General features: G+C 36.5%; 1 protein-coding gene across 16 annotated transcripts; it reads left to right on the forward strand.

The window, feature by feature from the left end:
• Positions 1 to 589: 589 nt before the first annotated feature.
• tcea3 (transcription elongation factor A (SII), 3) lies at positions 590 to 15,067 on the forward strand. Of its 16 annotated transcripts, XM_049480465.1 has the most exons (24): positions 590 to 839; positions 2,065 to 2,127; positions 3,693 to 3,798; positions 3,993 to 4,101; positions 4,254 to 4,397; positions 4,489 to 4,584; positions 5,432 to 5,527; positions 6,158 to 6,265; positions 6,386 to 6,523; positions 6,730 to 6,825; positions 8,302 to 8,427; positions 8,550 to 8,612; positions 8,801 to 8,860; positions 9,093 to 9,155; positions 9,269 to 9,331; positions 9,446 to 9,508; positions 9,890 to 9,952; positions 10,152 to 10,229; positions 11,999 to 12,159; positions 12,250 to 12,306; positions 12,612 to 12,766; positions 13,592 to 13,738; positions 14,107 to 14,178; positions 14,629 to 15,067. In XM_049480465.1, exons 1-24 carry the CDS (start codon positions 771 to 773, stop codon positions 14,635 to 14,637), a joined length of 2,205 nt encoding a protein of 734 aa, XP_049336422.1. In that variant the 5' UTR covers positions 590 to 770; the 3' UTR covers positions 14,638 to 15,067. The 16 variants fall into 16 exon arrangements, with proteins under 16 accessions (XP_049336422.1, XP_049336424.1, XP_049336423.1 ...); XM_049480467.1 differs by lacking the exon at positions 9,890 to 9,952; XM_049480466.1 differs by lacking the exon at positions 8,801 to 8,860.
• The last annotated feature ends 4,291 nt before the right edge of the window (positions 15,068 to 19,358 follow it).

A 19,358-nucleotide genomic window follows, 5' to 3' on the forward strand; every position in this document is an offset into this window, starting at 1 on the left:
AGAGTGTCAAGCTTTTGTGCTCGAGACATCCAAAAGGCGGGAAAACACACTCCACTGACTAAAACGTTAATCCATTAATTAAGCCAAAGAGCATAGCCTATATCACTAGATATATAACTTTATAACATCTTGTTTAACTCAAATGCTTAGAAGCAGTTAATGTTTAATTTCAAACATTAAGCCTTAAGCCAAACTTGAATAAACCTGTTTGGCTTCATTCTTTTTTTTTTTTTTTACCACAAGTCATTATTTCTTATTCCTGGTCCTAGGGCCCCCTGCCCTGCACTTTCTCAGAGTTTACCTGCTTCTAACACACATGATCCAACTAATCAGCTCATTAACCGTAAATTATTGAATTAAATGAATGCATGTGATGTATATAAGCAGAAAGTGCTTTAATATGTGCATGACACTGCTTTAGACTGTGTTTTTTTTAACACTGTGGGTCTGTATGTTTGTTTTCATGGTGGCTTTACAGTGTGTAAAGTGCAGAATTGCTCGATACTCTCCATTCAGTGTGTGTACTGAACTCAGCTCTGATACTGTCTCTATTCTTAGCCTCTGGACTGAGTCCAGGGCATTTTGACTGACTGGCTTTCTGGCTCGCGCTGCGAGGCCCCGCCCCCTGGCCTGACGGACCGCGCAAGAGCAAGTTCAGACTGGGAACAGAACTTCCAACATTTCGCTTATTTTCACACTTTTTACATGCAGAAAAAAGCGCCTCGGCCCTGTTCGCCCCTGTGCTGAAAGCGGGACTCCATGCGCGCACAATGACCCGAGAGGAGGAGCTGATCCGGATTGCTAAAAAGCTAGACAAGATGGTGTCTAGAAATAACATGGTGAGATGTTATTTATTTAGACTCGCGCTTCGCCTGGTTTATTTACTTTTCTCTCGTGTTTTCCGCGGGTTTTCCTGCTGCCCCGGGTCGTGGCGCGCTCTGGTTGGGGGTTAAAGGTGTGAGAGCGCTGTTTTCTCCTGTTATCTGCTGGTTTTTGAAGGTAAGTGGGGGTGTGAGGCTCGCCGGGATCACTCTGGACACGGTGGACACGGTGGACACCGCGCGCGCTGAACAACAGGTGTCTGGCAGCAGAGGACTGAGCGCATTTAGCAAATGGTGGGGGTCGCTGTAAACAAACGTGCCACTGCAGAAACACTGCAGACCCAGTAGCTCTGCTCTGCGTGCAGCATGCATATGGCGTCTCTGTCACACAGAAAAAAAGATTGTCCATTTTCTCTTTCACTTTTTAAGAGGAACTGAATCTGAATGCAGCTGTTCTCTGCATTGCCAAACTATCTTGGAAAAAAAAAATATATATATATATATATATATATATTTCATTGATTCGATTTAAAATGAACAATGTTTTTTCTTCTCCAGTATATTTGTAATTTCAGATTTTTTTTCATTAATAATTTTGCGCGGTTGCTGAGCTCTGTTTGTTTCTGTTGAGAAGGTGTGCGCGTGCGTTTCCTGATAGCAGCTGAATGGCGCACAAGGTCGAGGAGGCGCGGTCACGAGCCCAGCTCAACACAGCGAGACCCAAACAGAGCAAAATGCTGCCTTAACCCATTCATGTCCCACAAAAACACACTGCAAAACGGCAACTCTAAGTCATTTTGTAGCATTTCTCCTAGTTCATTCATCAGGACATTGCTTTTGAAACAATGTAAAAAAAAAAACAGCACCTTTTTGAAAGCAGAAATTTAAACGTAGTGTGACAAGTTGCAGAAGCTTATCTAAACAATGCCACTGTGAATGCGTGCAGCAAACAAAGCAAAAGGTGATCCAAATAAATATTAGTGTTGACCTTTTTTGGTGGCACTTTTTTTGGGCCAGGCAGTGTACTTACCTAGCAATACATTAGATAGCAAAAAATTGATTAGTTTAAAGAACAGAATAAACAGACCAAATAAAATGTATATATTGAAATGCAAAATATTATTCCATTCTTTGTCTAATTGCAAATATTTAATATCATGATGCATACGTTAATTAATTGTTTGAGCTAAGGCTGTTACTTGTGAGATGTTGTTTTGTAATTCTGTTGTTTTTATTCTTGCAGGAAGGTGCTCTTGACTTGTTGAGAGAGCTGAAAGATTTCAATATGACTCTTAAATTACTTCAGGTAAGATCAGACAGGTCAAGGACAAGGTCAAGGGGCTTTGCTGTCATTCCACCTAGTACCAAGTACACTGTAAAACATTTTAAGTTGGTTAAACTCAGCAACATAAGTTCCCCTGCTGCCTTAAAAAGCTGAGTTAACTCAACTTGATGGAAACATTTGTATGAACTCAAGATGTTAAGTTAAACAAGTTGTTCAAATACTCATTACTTATTGTTTCAACTTGATGCACTGAGTTAAAACAAGTCAAGTGTTTAATTTGTCCTTTTTTAAAAAATGTTCTGTTTAGTCAAATAAACTAACAATTCAGCTGTATTTAAACACACACTTTCAAGTTAGTAAAACTTCAGTAATACTATGCATACTATGATCACTACAAACACAACAAAGTTAATGTGCTCTTACAGCCTACAACACTTAGGCCTGGCAATCAACACATATATTATATTACTGCACGCCCAGGATCAGGTAGCTTTGTACAACAGACAACACAAAGATGGTAAGTAAGGGAGAGACCACGCCCAATATGCAAATATTGGCCTGGCAATCAACTATATATTATAATTAGTGCACGCCCAGAATAAGGTAGCTTTGGGCAACAGACAACACAAAGATGGTAAGTAAGGGAGCGGCTACACCCAATATGCAGATATATGGTACCAGGAACCAATAGGAAAGCTGCACGAACCAACACTGTAGAAAGAGCTAAAAGTTGGTTGAAATCACATTTTTTCATTGGCTCAACAAACCTTTTTAAGTTTTCCGGTTGAAAACAATGGAGTTGTACTGGCCGGTTAGTTCACTCAACTTAATAACATTAGTTCTTCTGACTAAAACACAGAATTACTTTTTGGAGTGTTGGTGACTCACGCAGCTGAAAGTAATCCCCTTTAGTTTTTTGCTCCTTGTTATTATTAACTGCTATGCGTCGGTTAAAAAGTGTTTAGCCCAATGTGCCCACGGTTTTAAAGTTGTAAAAAGTACTCCAGTCTTTTCTAACTTGCTGCCTATCACTCTACCTCTCTGCATTTTCAAATCTTCACACTTTCATTTTTTTTAACCAATAACTTAAAAACGTAAGTTGAATAAACTTGGGTAAATTTGAATAACTCACAGGAAGTTAAGACAATATGTTATTTTAAATTATTTTTATGTAAAACGAAGGAACTTGAGTTCAATATACTAAACTTGTCATGGCAATTGGAATTGAAAAGAACAAATAAGTTCACATAACTTAATGTGGCTGTAATGTTTTACAGTGTACAAGTACACAGTGCATTGTAGTTAGGTTAGTCCGGTACCATGGTGCAACATAGAACAAATAGTACAATATAGACAACATAAAGTTCTACAAACAGCATAAATGAGATGGTTTAACAGACAGGACAGTGCAGTACTGACACCTTGCAATCTGAATATGCATGGTGAGGATAAGGTCCAATGATACAGTATGTAACATGCTATGAGAATATACAGTACTTAGTGGATTACAGAATTGGCAACAAATATTGAGACACTTTTATTACTATTTACTGTTTGACTGTATGTTTTCCTTCTTTTAATCTCAGGACACAAGGATTGGCATGTCCGTCAATGGAATAAGAAAGCATTGCACGGACGAGGATGTCATCTCTCTGGCTAAGATTCTTATCAAAAACTGGAAGAGGCTTCTGGGTAGGTTAAATGTGTCTTTTCTTTTACTTTTAATGAGTTCTGTTCTGTTACTTCATTTTATACATTTATACCATGTATATTCACAGTACATTTACTAATTGTAATTCTATTTATTTTGTGTTCATAAATGGTCTTTGCAAGTAAGGCTCTGTTAAGATATTAGTACATAAACACATACTTTACATGTGTGTTAGAATCTGCCCATTCTCAAAAGGATGAAAGACCCCTTGAACTGAAAAATGGGAGTGACGACAGTAAGCAAACTGAATCATCCAGTGGACCTTCTCCTGACAGAGAGTCAAGGTAAGCCTTGAGAAGAGCATAAATTATGTATGTGTGACACTTTGATCTGCAATCAAAAAGGGTCAGCTGAATATTTTATAGCAGCAGAAGGTAAACAGTGGAGAAATAGATTGATGTATATTCTACCAAATCTCATTTTTCTCTTCTATCAGCCCAAAATCCAATTCAGACTCTCACAAGGAACTTACTGACAAACACAAAACAGAGAAAAAAGAGGTGGAGGTAAAGAAAGAAAAACAAGAAAGTGACCATAAAAAGGAGAAACAATTGAGTAATCATGCAAAGGAGAAGGATAGGTGAGATATATCCAACCTTCATCTAGTTCTTGACCCATTTAACGGTGAGACGGACTAAGGCACGAGATTTAAGAGTTCTTATGTTCTGTAGGAAGGATGTTTTCAATTCCAGCATTTTCTCCCGTTCTCCACCACCCCATCCTGCTTCTCCTCCCAAGAGTTCATCTGTGGAAGTGAAGAGGGAGAGGTTAGGACTGGTGAATGTTTTCAAAGCATGTGCACGGGATTCATATTCAGTTAATATTCTAAAGCTCAAACATTTAACTTGTTCAAATACGTGTGGCTCATATGCATATTTTTTGATGGTGGCTCAGCTTGCCTAACGCTTGCATACCAGTTTTTTTGTTGTTTTAATTGTGTTCAGAAATAAATATACAGTAATAGCACTCAAAAAATGTTCATGTTACTTGTGTTAATGTTTATCATCATCTGTCATCTGTGCTGTGCTGTGCTAATGTTAGAATATTCTCAGAATATTCAATCAAATATGCAAATATTTGCAGTCTTAATAAAATGCTGTAAGATCTACCACCCCATCATTTTTAAGGAACATTTTGGACAAGATGTGTGTGAGTGTATGAGATGGATATTTTTTTTAATGGGTATGCATGAATACATATGTGTGTCCTGAATGAATCAATGCAAATATCTGTAAAAAGGAATGAAAAACAAAAGGATAGATGGGATTGTGGTAAATAAAGGCAAGCTTACACAGCGGGAAAAGTCTGATCCAGAGGGAAGAAAGACACCAACACCCAACGACTATTCAGTGTGTTGAATAGTGAAATTTAGGATGATAAATGATATGTTTTCTTAGCGATTACATCTTGATGGCACTAAACTAATATCCTTTAACAAATTTTCTCACACAAGGTTTTTCTTGCACTCACTTTCTGACTAGTTTGACTGTACTGCAGTGTTATTAAATGCATAAATGAAACCCACCAGCTTCTTTAGATGCTGCATGCCAACAGCATGATGTGCCTGTTCTTCACTTTAACGGGTTCCAAATGACTTGGCACATTTTTATCTAGGAGAGACGCTCCAGTGGATTTTTTTCCACCTCCGCCTCCCCTTCATTCTCACTCTGCTCATCCAAGGCGTTCATCCACAGAAGTAAAGAAGGAGAGGTTAGATATTTTTTGTAAATTTGCATGCACATTTTGTAGGCGATGTCATATAGAATATTAAATGGTGAATTATAATTGTATACAGTATATACTGAGATAATTTATGGCAGGGGTACTCCTCCCTAGTCTTGGTGATGTACCACATGGCAAAGTTTATCTTCCTGTATTTAAACACACATGATTCAGGTAATTAACGCCTTCGGGGACATGTTAACATTCTAAACTCAGGTGTGTTAAATTTGCGATCTCCAGAGTGATAGATCTCCAGAAATAGGAATGAGAACCCCACTAGATAGCATAAATATTCAATTTTCAATTTTTTTTTTACTTTTTTTTTTTAAATAATTCATAATTTCATTATAAAGGGAATAGACATGTCTCTTTCCTGTTTCCTGTATAACAGAGGTGCCACATTGTATAACACAGGTGTATTATTTTGTACTTCTACAAAGCTTAGGTCTAAGAATCAGTATCCAGAATTGCATTTAACTCTGCAAACTGTGACATTATTTACATTCGGAATGTAGAAATTGACTTGGATCTGACTTTATTACTTTTCATTTTGACTTTTACTTAAACTTTGCTGCCACATGTATTTTTGAGATTCTGAATACAAACTTAATTACACAGGAAAGAGGCTTCTAATCCACAAAGTTGTCCTTTTCCTCTCAATCTTCACAATCCTCTTCCTCCTCATATCCGAATTCCTAAACGTCAGCCAGAAGTGAAGAGAGACAGGTCAGAGGCTGTGGAGTGGAGTGATGAACATTCTGCATGTTTGAGAACATGATTTAAATCATCAGAACGATTATATTGAGTGTTATTATAAGAAAATAAAAGAGTTTTATTCATTTTCAGGAAAGAGACATCAGAAACTTTGCCCCCCACCGTCTCTAAACATTCTCACTCTCATCGTTCCCCTCCTCATCATGCTCCTTCTATTCCTCCACCTCCTCCTCCTCCTAAGAGACCTTCTCTAGACCTTCCTAAAGAGAGGTCAGCCTGTATTACTGCATGCTTTTATATTGAATGCTTTCCAGAAAGATTTTTTTAAGAAAGACATTTTATTTATTTCTATTCAGCTTTAGAACATAGTAACCTACTAGTAAACATTGTTCTCTTCCATTGTCATCCACAAATGGAACAATATATATTTTCCCCTCATTGAGCAAGACAATAAAAATGTTTGTTTCTCCACATAGGAAAATTGCTCCAGATCCAAATGCCCCAATTCCTCCTTTGCCATTTCATCTGCATCCTCCCCCTCCGAAACCATCAGCTTTAGAGAAAAGAGAGAGGTCATATTTTGCTTGGCATGCTGTAATAAGTTTTAGTATCTACTAGTTTGGTTTTGAGATATAATGTATAATGCAAAACTGCATGTGGCAAAAAGATGTTAATGAAATTTATAGAAATCTGTTTTTTGTTTGTTTTCTTTGTGCCTCACCTGAGGCCACTGAAACAAAAACTCTTAACTATTCTTTACAATACAGAGCATTTTCAGTTTAAGCACTTTCTCGAGTCAGTAGCAAAAACATTTTGTAACAGCTAGAAGTTTTTCAGTTCTTGTACTTGGGATTTTTTTATCCATCATTCTTGGCAACTTTCATTTTTTAAGGTCTAGCCACAAATTTAAAACAGGACTGTGAGGCTGTCCAACTTCAGTATGTGTCTCCTCTGGTAGTCCCTTGGTTGATAAGTGTTACTATCTCAGAAGATATAGAATTTGAAATAGTAGAAAACTACTGAAAATTCCTCATTACACTTGGTGACATTTCTTAGCCTGCTTTTTAGGAAATACTGAGCTTTTTTTAACACTTTTGAATTGTCCAAACTACTGCACCAGTCTTACAACATGTCTTACATTATAAGAAACTGTGTGTTGAGATCTGCTCTCTCAAAAAATGAAATACTTTAAATAAAGGATACTATTCTGTATGCAGAAATTGGAGCTAGGATTCAGTACTTTACTGATACCATTCTAAACTTGAGGAATATTAAGTGGAATGTTAACACATTTTCCTTCCGGTACTTAAAATATTTATAACTGTTTTTTTTTTTCTTAACAAGATAACACCTTAATAATGAAACTTTGTGAAGCCAAATACAAAGACAGTATTAGAAATCAGGGAAATTTGTAAGAATTAAAATGTGTTTAGGTTCAGATACCTAATTGAATATCTTTGTTGTTTGTAGAAATGGTCATGGCATTAAAATAACTCTTTAGACGCTTATATGATTCTTTTACTAGTTGAATTTGAGTTCTAGGTGGACAGCCAAAGTTGCTATATTATTACCCTATTAATAACTACAAAAGTGCTATAAAACAATACAGTCAGTCATTAAAGGAGAACTACTTTGTAAAATGGACTTTTGGTGTAGTAAAACTATGATAAAAAGTACTTACCTTTGATGAATAGCACACCTCCGTTCTCCCAGAGCATTCTGAGATCCAGAATATTCAACAGTTTGTCCTAACACCTTTCAGACTGGGTGACACGGGGCATAATTTGCCTTGATAAATCTTTTTTTTTCCACTGCTCTGAAAATGCTATCAAACAGAATACACATTGCATATAGTTATTACCGCCATTTCTTTTTTGTTGGAGTACTAATCTGAATGTGGTTTGCTTTAACAGTTACAGTCTTATCTAGCATAGTTACATACTGCATGCTTTTGTCTATACATTCAGCTATCTGACAGCATAATACATAGAGTAGAGGTTAGGTAAGGGTTCTATTTTTTTATCAATAGTGCATTCTTTATCGTTCAGAAAAGAGACTGCGGATCCTGATGCTCCTCTTCCCCCTCTTCCTCTTCATCTTCATCCTCCCGCTCCTCCAAAGCGCCCCTTATTAGACATGAAGAAAGACAAAGGAAAGGAGAAAGAGAAAGAAAGGTCAGGACTAAAGGAGAATTTTGTTTTTTTGTTTTGTGTTACTAAGATAATTAAGCTTCCTGTTCTTTTTTTATATGTAATTTTTAGCCCAAAAATTTCTTCTCATATCATAATACCTATAGAAAAGAAACATCAGCTCCAAAACAGAATACACAGCAGCGGACCTCCGAACACAGTAAAGACAGGTGTGCAGCATGCGATTTATTAGTGTTTTTTGGAATGACTGAACCGCTGTTTTTGGAAGATTGGTGTGTAATTGGCCATTGTTTTAAAGATTTTCTTGTTTGTTTTAAAGAAAATAACCAAAAAGGGAATGTCTTGACCTGCATGTGTTGATAAATATCAGAGTTTTGAAATGGTGCTCGTTTTTCAGCAGAGACGTTGGGGACAGTAAACCACCCAAAAGGTTGTCTGTGGAAATGAAGAAAGAGAGGTTGGAATAGATGTGTGTCACTATGGATGAAAGGCAGAGGGCAGCATCAGTGCATGGATTAGTTTGGCTATGTTTAGGTAGTTGGAAGATGGTGCTGGTTGTGGTAGAGTTTGCACAGCTTATGTGTTTTAAGCATGTTTATATGGGATTTCCACTATATACCTATTATTTTCATTATATAGGTAATATATAGTTTAATTGTTTTTTTTTTTTTTTTGTTTTTTTCTTTCAGAAAAGATTCCACAGATTTCAAACAGCAGCCTAAAAAACCCACCCTAGAGGGCAAGAAGGAAAGGTCTGGTTAAAAACATGCACTAAAATATGTTAAACTTTTATTGGTGAAGAATATACAGTTTTTACAGGTTTTATATTGTTTGTTTGATGTTGTTTATGTTGTTTTTTATACAGGAAAGACACAACTGATTCTAAGTCAAGCCAGGGGCAGCAGTCAAGAGACTCAAAACCTCAGAGGTATTGTGTATGTGTGTTATCTTTCAGCTACTCTGAGCTTTGTTTTATTCTGTAAATGCTCTTAGATATAAAACATTTCTTGATACCTATAATTGTTTACTTTTTCTCTTTTAGAAGGGACTCAAGCAACTCAAAGTCTTCCAGCTCACCACCAGCTAAGAAGCTCTCAGTAGAAAGGCAAGAACAGTGAAAAACACTTGTTTTTCTTCGTAACTTTATTGAGATTTTAAAATATAGAAGCATAGACGTTTACATTTTATATAAAAACTGTGTAACAATAAAGTTTTTTTATGAATTAACACATTAATACAAATACAGAGGAATATTAACCTTTACTTTAGTAATTGATGTACATTTTATAGTATACAGTGTTATTTGTCATATCCACAGTGCTACCTTACCTTAGTGCTAAATTATTATTTTAGGTGGAAAATAACAGAAATTGAAAACATGTATATTTTCTTAAAGTTGGCCACCAGTGGTAGCCTTCAGCTGTTATGGGCTTTGGTTTATTCTGTTAACTTCCATAGACATAAAACATGTTTTTTTTCCCCTCAGAAGGGACTCAACAAACTCAAAGTCTTCCAGCTCCCCACCAGCAAAGAAGCTTTCAGGAGAAAGGCAAGGACGATTATGCACACTTGTTTTAGTAACTTTATCAAGATTTTAAAGTACAGAAACATCTAAACTCTCTAATGTCTCAAATGGCTTAATTCTTGTCTGGTCTCGTCTCTATACACTCCACTGAAATGCTGAGATTCAGTAAAAAAGATATAAAGCAGTTAATCAGCAAGGGGTTTGTCTGTTTTTGTGCTTCCAGGAGGGATTCTCACAGCTCCAAGTCTGCTCACCCAGGACTGTTACAAAGGAAGATGTCTACAGACAGCAATGATGGACGGTAATGTTTTATCTAATCACTTTATTCCATTTTTTCCCCCCTTAAGGCTGTCGTTCCTTTTCAGATTCATACAGGTACCCAGCAGCGTTTTTGTGCAGTAAGTGTTGCCCGTGGCTGATTGCAGCTCAAAGCCAGTCAGCCTCATGCATTTTTCAGAACCCTTATTTCAGCAGGTATGAGGTGTTTTTCAGACCCATGACTGTGAGAGTGCTTATAGGCAAAGGCAGACACTGCACATTTGTGTTTTTCCATTTGTACTCATAGAACTCAACTCATGATGTACTTGATACACAGATGATGATTTGATTAGAGTTTGTTAGATTAGGAAACATATAATAATTGCAGATCATGGGGTCAGCTTGGTCAGAAACCAAAATCAAATAGAAAATGACTAATATATATATATATATATATATATATATATATATATATATATATATATATATATATATATACACATTTTGACAGAGGCTAAGGCTTTGCAATTTCTGCAATTTCTGTTTTAATATTCTCATGTGGTTAGTTTGCACCTCAGTTTCACGTAAATAATATTCTCAGCTAATTATCACTTAAGAGTGACAGAGAAGCAGGGAAAACAAGAAACTGTGGTGCCCCTCAGGAATAAAGCTTTTTGTTGTTGTAAACCTAGTTTTTTGAAGATTGTTAGATTTTTTGGGGTAATTTAAAATAACCATGCACTTTGAAAAAAAATAAGAGACCACTTAAAAATGACGAGTTTACCAAATCGAATTGGAATTTGACCAAATCAAAAACCTCTGGAATATAATCAGTAGGAAGATGGATGATCACAAACCATCAAACCAAACTGAACTGCTTAAACTTTTGCACCAGGAGTGACATAAAGTTATCCAAAAGCAGTGTGTAAGACTGCTGGAGGAGAACATGCCAAGATGCATGAAAACTGCAATTAAAAACAGGGTTATTTCACCAAATATTGATTTCTGAACTCTTAAAACTTTATGAATATGAACTTGTTTTCTGCATTATTTGAGGTCTGAAAGCTCTGCATCTTTTTGTTATTTTAGCCATTTCTCATTTTCTGCAAATAAATGCTCTAAATGACAATATTTTTATTTGGAACTTGGGAGAAATGTTGTCCCTAGTTTATAGAATAAAACAACAATGTTCATTTTAACCTATAAAATACTTATAAATAGCAAAATCAGAGAAACTGATTCAGAAACTGAAGTGGTCTCTTAATTTTTTTCCAGAGCTGTATTTATATATACATATTTTTTTTAATTCTATGTATATGGTGTCTGTAAGTAATTGGGGCGTGCTTAGAAATAAAAACACTTCACAGCCACAGCACAGAAATATATTGTATTTTAACCTCTGAAAATAAAAACATACATTTATAAACAAACAGTAGGAGGTCATATTGTCCCAAACTATGGAATGCATAAACTATATTGAAAGAAAAAAAACTTATTGGGACATTCTTTGTTTCTTTTGAAATGAAGGGTATTAAAAAGGCATTACTGTTTTTGAATGTCTACTGTCTACTGTCCACGGAAGATATATTATACTATACTACATCTACTATATTCTAGAGCATTGCTGTAAGAATTTAAATGCATTCTGCAACAAGAGTGTAATGTCAGCACCATTATTTCATGCTCCACACCATAACAACCTTTTATCCCACACCCAGGCATGCAGTTTCAGTCAGGTACTGGAATCAATACTGTACTGCCTGGAAATGAGTCTGATTGTGCACCATGTTGCTTCTTATTTTCACTGCACAGGAAAAGCAAACCTGAGACTCCAAAGACGCCCACCACACCTACCAGCCCCATGTCACCCTCCTTCAGCTCTGGATCTGGACCTCTGTCCCCTCGCTTACTTACAGGGGACTCTATCAGGGACAAGTGCATCGAAATGCTGTCCGCTGCACTGCGTACAGATGGTAAGAAACGGTAGAAGACAGTTAACATCTACACAGAAGATTTGAACTTATTTTTTGGATAAAATACAGAATACTTCTGCTTCTCTTTAGATGACTACAAAGATTATGGGGCGAACTGTGATGCCATGGGAGCTGAAATTGAAGATCATATCCTTTCTATTTTATCTGATTTCATTTGCCTTGTTTTACTATATACCATTATATGTTTATTACAAGTAATGTACCCCACGTACTATATTATTTTGTTCTAGATGAAGTGTGGTATAAATCTAGCATGGTAAACACTAGAAACTAATTTATAGTCTTAGACAAAAATCATTAAAACTGAAGGCTTTCCTCAGCATGGCTTTCCTCAGCATGATGAAATGATGAAAATTAGCACACTGTGATAAAACAGACACGCATAAATTTAACCTTCAGTGTTTCTTACCTTAACTGCACCTTGTCCTTAAATATCTACCAGGAGATTAAAGCCACAGATATGAAGTATAAAAACAGAGTGCGTAGCCGCATCAGCAATTTGAAGGATCCAAAGAATCCCAACTTGCGTAAGAATGTCCTGGATGGAGCCATTGATCTGAGACGCATTGCCACTATGACTGCTGAGGTACAGAGATTTCAGCACTGTAGCTAAAATCCTGTGTGAAAACAGCAAAACACTTTCACAGGTCACCATCATATATTTGGAAATTAATGCATTAAATGCTTATACCTGAAACAGTGAAGATGTACAGGCATTTAAAACAGCTACATTTAAATTGTATTAAGTAGAAAAGTCTTAAGATTAATTATATTTTTACTGATTTTTAAACGTATGATTTTAAAGGGTCCTTCAATTAAAATGTTTAGCCCCAAATTTAAGCATTTTATAGCTCTTTAATAGTGTTAGTAGATGGGGCTCAGAGTGGTCCAGTGGGCTAAGCGCTGCCACTATGATCGGAAGGCTGCTTGTTCGAATCCTGTTCACGTAGCTTGCCCTCGGCTACAGGAGCCCTGGGAGTGCACAATTGGCCTTGCACTCTCTGGGTGGGTAGATGGCGCTCTTTCCCCTTATCACTCCAACGAATGATGTCACTCAGCACTAGCTGCCTGTAAGCTGATGTATCAGAACCGAGTCGCTTCGCTTTCCGCCGAGCATGCTGGCTACTCGGCAATGCTGCATCCACAGCAGTTTGAAAAGAGGCAGAGTCTTACTTCTCATGTATCGGAGGAGGCATGTGCTCGTCTTCACCCTCGTGGTGTTGTTGTATCACTAGTGATGCTAGGGAGTCCTAATGAGTGGGTAATTGGCCTTGTAAATTGAGGAGAAAAATTAGAAATAAAAGTATTTTTAAAAAAGCTTGTCAATGCATAGTAGCCTACCTATTGTCCTTCAAATGTAATGAAGATATGGGGTCTTTTAAATGGATCTGTGTGATATTATCTAACGTAGGAGATGGCCAGTGATGAGCTAAAACAGCTGAGGAATGTTATGACCCAAGAAGCTATTCGTGAGCACCAGATGGCAAAGACTGGTGGAACTACTACTGACCTGCTACAGTGCGGCAAGTGCAAGAAAAAGAACTGTACTTACAACCAGGTACTATTTTTTTAAATAACTATTCTTATTCAATAAGCAAATCTTTCATGATAGACAGGTATATTTCTCTGAACGTGTCAGATATTCATCTGCCTTAAATAAGAAAAATCTAATTGCAGCCAGAGTCCAAGAGAGTACAATAAACCCTTCTCTCTCAGCAAAGTGGATTTATAGTATTTCCTCTCCACATCATTCCTAGTGTGATGTTGGTCAGCTGTACAGATGTCTGACTGTTTTAGAGCCATTGGTAGTGATAGGAGGAGTTCCTCTGAATGGAGATTAGGGAATTAGCCTTCCAGAAATGGGGTATAATTCTAAATAAAAATTATAATTAATTAAGTTAATTAAATGCCATTTTTATTGCACAGGTGCAAACTCGCAGTGCTGATGAGCCTATGACCACGTTTGTGCTGTGCAATGAGTGTGGAAACCGCTGGAAGGTAAGGACCTCATGTACAAAACAAAAACTAAGCCAGCTTATATTATTACTTACCATCTACCTCAAGTCATAGGGTTTTGTATGTAGTGTGTAGTTATTAGTAAATATTGTAATTAAAGCTTAAACGTTTATTGTACCTCATTATACCTTATATAATGATATTTGGTCCCCTAATTTTTGATTACATTTTCTTTTGTTTTTGTTCTTAAAAATAAACATGCTCCAAATTGTTATTTGAGTGATTCCATTCCAAAAAACATTTTGGTTGCACAAAGAAACTTTATTTGTAAAAGAGACATTTAAGTGCGAAGAATAATTTTAAAGTTTAAAAATTCTCTTTAAAGATTTAAAAAGTTAAAAAATTCACATCTTTTTTATAATTTATACATAAATACATATTTGTTTGATTATCTATTCTATAACAATTATTTGTGCCTTGTTTTCTTTCTAGTTTTGCTGACTTCCCATTCAAAGCTCTTCAGCACAACATGGAGACATCTGGTTGCCCATTTTTACCTGGATGATGATGGATGGAATATACAGTAGTGTGTGATTTTACAAAGCGGAATGATCTTTAATGAGACAGGTCATTGTTTTTCTAATTAAATTATTTTAGTAATTCTGCATTGAATAAAAACTGTGACACATGGTGCAGCGTTTTAAAAATTTGCAATTTTGTATCATTCAAAGAAATTATTTAAATTTTTATCTTTATAGAGTCCTGTAATTTGCTTCACATTTTTTTTCTACTAATAGCCAAATGCATGGTCTGAGGTGAAATTAAAATGAAAATGTCCTGTTTGAATCAAATCCAAATGTAGGATGAAATTTCAAATTGTGCTTTCTTCAGAGTTGCACTGCAGTTCTTCAATAAAAATAGTAAAAGTGTGGAGTTTGTTTACAATTTCTTTACTATGGTGTGTTATTTTTATATATTGATAAATGTATAGCTGACACTATAATAGTAAACACTGGATGCGGGAGAACATGTTTTTCTTTGTTCCTGTTTTCACTAAAGGCAGTATCACGTGGGATGAATCCATTCTCTTGCGCCCGTGGTTTTCTAATGACGCAAAGCAGGGGTAATGATGCCCCTGTCTCTATATTTGAGCCTTAATGAGTACCATGCTCTGCTGCTCATCCTCTATTCACTGCCCTCTCGCTACGCTTGAAACAAAATGATTGACCCAATGTAAAATTATCCTGTTTTAGCACTGAAACCTCAAGATTTATTATTTCTCATACCACTGCCCACAGAGCCACAGAGTGTTCAAGGATGGCCTTCCTCCCATGACACTTCCTGCTATTGTGTAGCTTAATTAAATAGCTGGATTACTATGGCACCCTAGGTTTAACCACATGCAGAGAGGTCCTCACAATTAGAGCTCAAGATCTGTACTTCTATTTTTAGTGGGTAAAGTAAGAGCTCACAAATACGGAATACCATTGTATATATAGATAAAAACAACAGGAATGAATCTTAGCAGGTAGCCTTGCCAGACTGTTGTTGAGTGATTCAGAATGACCACCAAATCCATGTGTGGAGGCCCTGCGGTTAGTGGCCTGTTGTAATGGTGTGGTTCAATGCCAGATTATATAGGTCCTGCATATATTAGGTCCTGCAACAAGTGATACTAATATTTCTGAACACACACTCCAGTGCACTATTCCAGCAGGACAATGCTCATCCACATACTGCTGCTGTCTTAAGAGCTTGCCTTAAAGACATAGATGCTATGCCACAACCAGACACATTTACAAGAATATTCAATCTGCATGGGATACAATATCAGTGTGATGATTTTTTAAATATAAAATTTATTGTTCATGGTAACCTTTATCTTACTTCAAAATAGAATTGCAGTCCAACACTTTTTCCACCTTCGTTACAACAAAAAAAAAAGCACAAGATGAGCTCAAGAACTTCTGAAATAGCAATGATCTGCATAACAATATATGCATACAGTAACTGAACTGAGTCTATGATGAGGAGCCAAACTTTTGATTTACAAGATAAATTACTTAGCGAACCTTGCAGTCTCAGGGGAAAAAATATTCAGCCCGGAATCCATCTTGTAGTCCTTCTGTGATACAATCTGTCTCCATCTAACAATAAAAATTCTAATATTTACTTTTTCTCTCTTTGGTCATGGACTTTTGTAAAAGAATGCTGCAAGAAAGGCTGCAGCACACTCTGCTTACCTGTAAGGTGTTCCCTACATGACAACCCGGAATGTGGAAATAGCATTGACACTTTTTCCGTTGTTAGGGGTGCATTTCAAATGCATTCAATAATTTCAAATATTTGTTGGGTTGAAATATTCACTCTCAGTTATTATATTATTAGCAGCAACTGAGAAGTCACTAATGATGATATGCAGTGGTTATGTGGGTTAAGCATTAAAGTATTACATGTCTGTAATTATCACAGCTTACTAGTATATATGCCACAGTTTAGGAAAAACATATTTCTTAAAAAGTAAGAAAAACATTAATAAAATTCCAGCAAACTTAGGCTGTGACAGAAATGGCTCCCTATTTACTAGGCACTATTGAGTATTTCAGCCATTTTTCTTTGAGTGTCCGAATCATAAGGGGTAATTCGAACGTGATTTTGAGGGCACTAAAAACTCCCATAATGCATCATGATTTATAGTAAATGTGTCCCAAAATGCATTGTGGGTTTCACTACTAAGCAACAGACAGCCGAAGAAACGGAGCGGACAGCGAGCCATTAGGGTTGCCAGATTGTTACAGAGGGATTTAGACAAAACCAATTCACTGCGTAAAACGTGTTTCAAATCCGCCAAAATACTTAACAATATTCACATTAACAATATTACAGGGTTTATTCCAACATGATCTTAAATAAATACCTTAAATATCTTAAATATCACTAACTACAAAAAACGATATTTAAATGAGTTTATCTGCATGTTTGTATTATGTGTTTTGTGCATTGTATCTACATATAATAACGAACATAAACACAGCTTCAAATGTCCATCAGCAGGACTAAAAGCTCTGTCTCTGCCTGGTTAGATATCTAACTACAGCACTGATGAGTTCAATTTCCAAACTTCTAACACTTGGTAGTTTTGTTCACCCATCAAATCACTAATTAGTGAACTACATAGTGTCTCCCTAAATAGCAGAACACTAATGAGGGAGTAGGGAGCCATTTCGGTCACAGCCCTAGAGTTCAATCACTACGGCCAAATACTGACCCTGGAACTGATCTCTTACACATATTGGGCAATTATTATTGAGGGACAGCTCTGATTGGATCAGCTGTTCCCATGACAACTGCATTTTATAAAGAGTCGTCTCTGGAATCCTTTAGATGGTCACCCATATTTCCCCACAGAGTTCTGCCTCTTTCTTAAACACACTCCAACGTTATAGCCTGTGACCTTGACTATATTAAAGTGCTTTTTCTGCATAACTGCAAACAGACAGTGCTACCCATCTAATCTACCAGACAGCAAGTCAATATTTCTGAAGAGAAATGCTAAATATTGCTGAACCCGGAGGGAAGTATCTCTCAGCGGAGTAGCAGCAGAGCAGACTTGAACTAAAATAGATCTAGCTTGATCCGTGGTGAAGCCGGGGGAATCTGTAGACAGCCCAGAGTTTATAATCACGCACATTTTGATTAGCACATTTCATCACACTGTGTAGGGCTTTATAGTGCTCCAATGTGTCCTCTATGCCAATTCTTACTAGTGGTTGTGACAAATTACCTAGCTAACCTTACCATTTTAGGGTAAAATGATTCACCGCAGAATCCGTCTTGTAGTACTTTTGGCCTAAAAATTGTCTCCATCTAACAAACACATTTCTAATATTTACTCTAGCTTCCTCCGTCTTTGGTCATGGACTTTTGAAGAACAATGCTGAAGCTGCAGCACACTCTGTTTACCTGCTATGATGTTCCCTACCTGACAACCTGGAATGTGGAAATAGGACTAGGAAATAGGCAGTGGGCGGGATCATAAATGTATTAACTAGTGATGATAGCAACACACAATTCTCTAAGAATCACTGAACAGCTAACCTTGATTCTTATGTGAATATTCTCAAAGATTCCACATTTAGCCACAGTTTTATGCCATTGTTTTAATTTATGTTTTAATACAGTATCAAAACAACATGTTATTGTGTCACAATGCTGGTACTTTTAGCAACAGTGAAACCTTTACGTCTTGTCAAATAATGGCAGTGGGAATAGGAGGTGGGGAAAATAATGAAAATAACACCTATACTGAATTCCAAATCAAATTAATTAAATTTACTGAGGCATTAAATTATGTGGTCCAAACAAACCTAAAAGAAGCAAAATAAATAAAAAGCTCATGCATCCTCTGGGACTGATTTTTAATTGGCTACACAGCACTAGAAGCTTTAAGATGCTTTAATTTGACTTCCTTGACATTGGTATTGTAATTTGTACCGTTGAATAAGGCAATACTGAGCAGCTTCTGAGGAGCTTGAGTTTCTACATTGTTCCAGATAATACCTTATCTGTCCAGCCTGATTATGCAGACATTTATGGTTTGGTTTCAAAGCCTTTTAGCGGGCATAATTGACGACAGGCAGTTTAGTGTGTGACTAAGCATAACATTAACATATTTAGTTTACTTGCATGTTTTAATATCCTCATTCATTGTCTTTATCATCATCATTGTCATCATTGCTATCATCATCATCATCATCATCATCATCATGCCTTAAGGACCAGAGACTTTTGTTCATGAAAAATGGTAGAATGGTTTAATATCTTATTCCACCTACACACAGTTCAGAACGTGTAACAGTGCAGTGCAGAGATGAATGAAGCTGCGCTGAAAGGGAAAGGATAGTTCAGTGGGATTTTGAAATAATTCAATTTTTAGAGGAAGAACACGCCTGAAGCCCTTCTTTCTCCCAATCTAACATCCTATAAATTCCACCACTGCCTTAATCATTTGCTCACAACAAAGTTTTATAAACCAATCACCACCCTCGTCTTCTCGTATATTAAAATATACTGTATTTTTTATCCCCCTTTTCAGTCTTCTCACATAATATTATATGCTAATGACATGATTCAAACTTTCAAACCACTTGTTCCATACTTGAAAATAATATATTTATGGGGTAAACGAGTCAGAATGCACACATGTGAATGCATAAATGAAA

Source organism: Astyanax mexicanus, chromosome 6 (genome assembly GCF_023375975.1).
Source record: "Astyanax mexicanus isolate ESR-SI-001 chromosome 6, AstMex3_surface, whole genome shotgun sequence".
Lineage (NCBI taxonomy): Eukaryota > Metazoa > Chordata > Actinopteri > Characiformes > Acestrorhamphidae > Astyanax > Astyanax mexicanus.

Bases quoted from the DNA above. Each gene is read 5' to 3' on its own strand.
- tcea3 (XM_049480465.1), top strand. From the start codon at position 771: ATGACCCGAGAGGAGGAGCTGATCCGGATTGCTAAAAAGCTAGACAAG. The intron at 2,128-3,692 runs GTAAGATCAGAC...TTTTAATCTCAG, and splicing joins TGACTCTTAAATTACTTCAG to GACACAAGGATTGGCATGTC. The intron at 12,767-13,591 runs GTACAGAGATTT...TATCTAACGTAG, and splicing joins TTGCCACTATGACTGCTGAG to GAGATGGCCAGTGATGAGCT.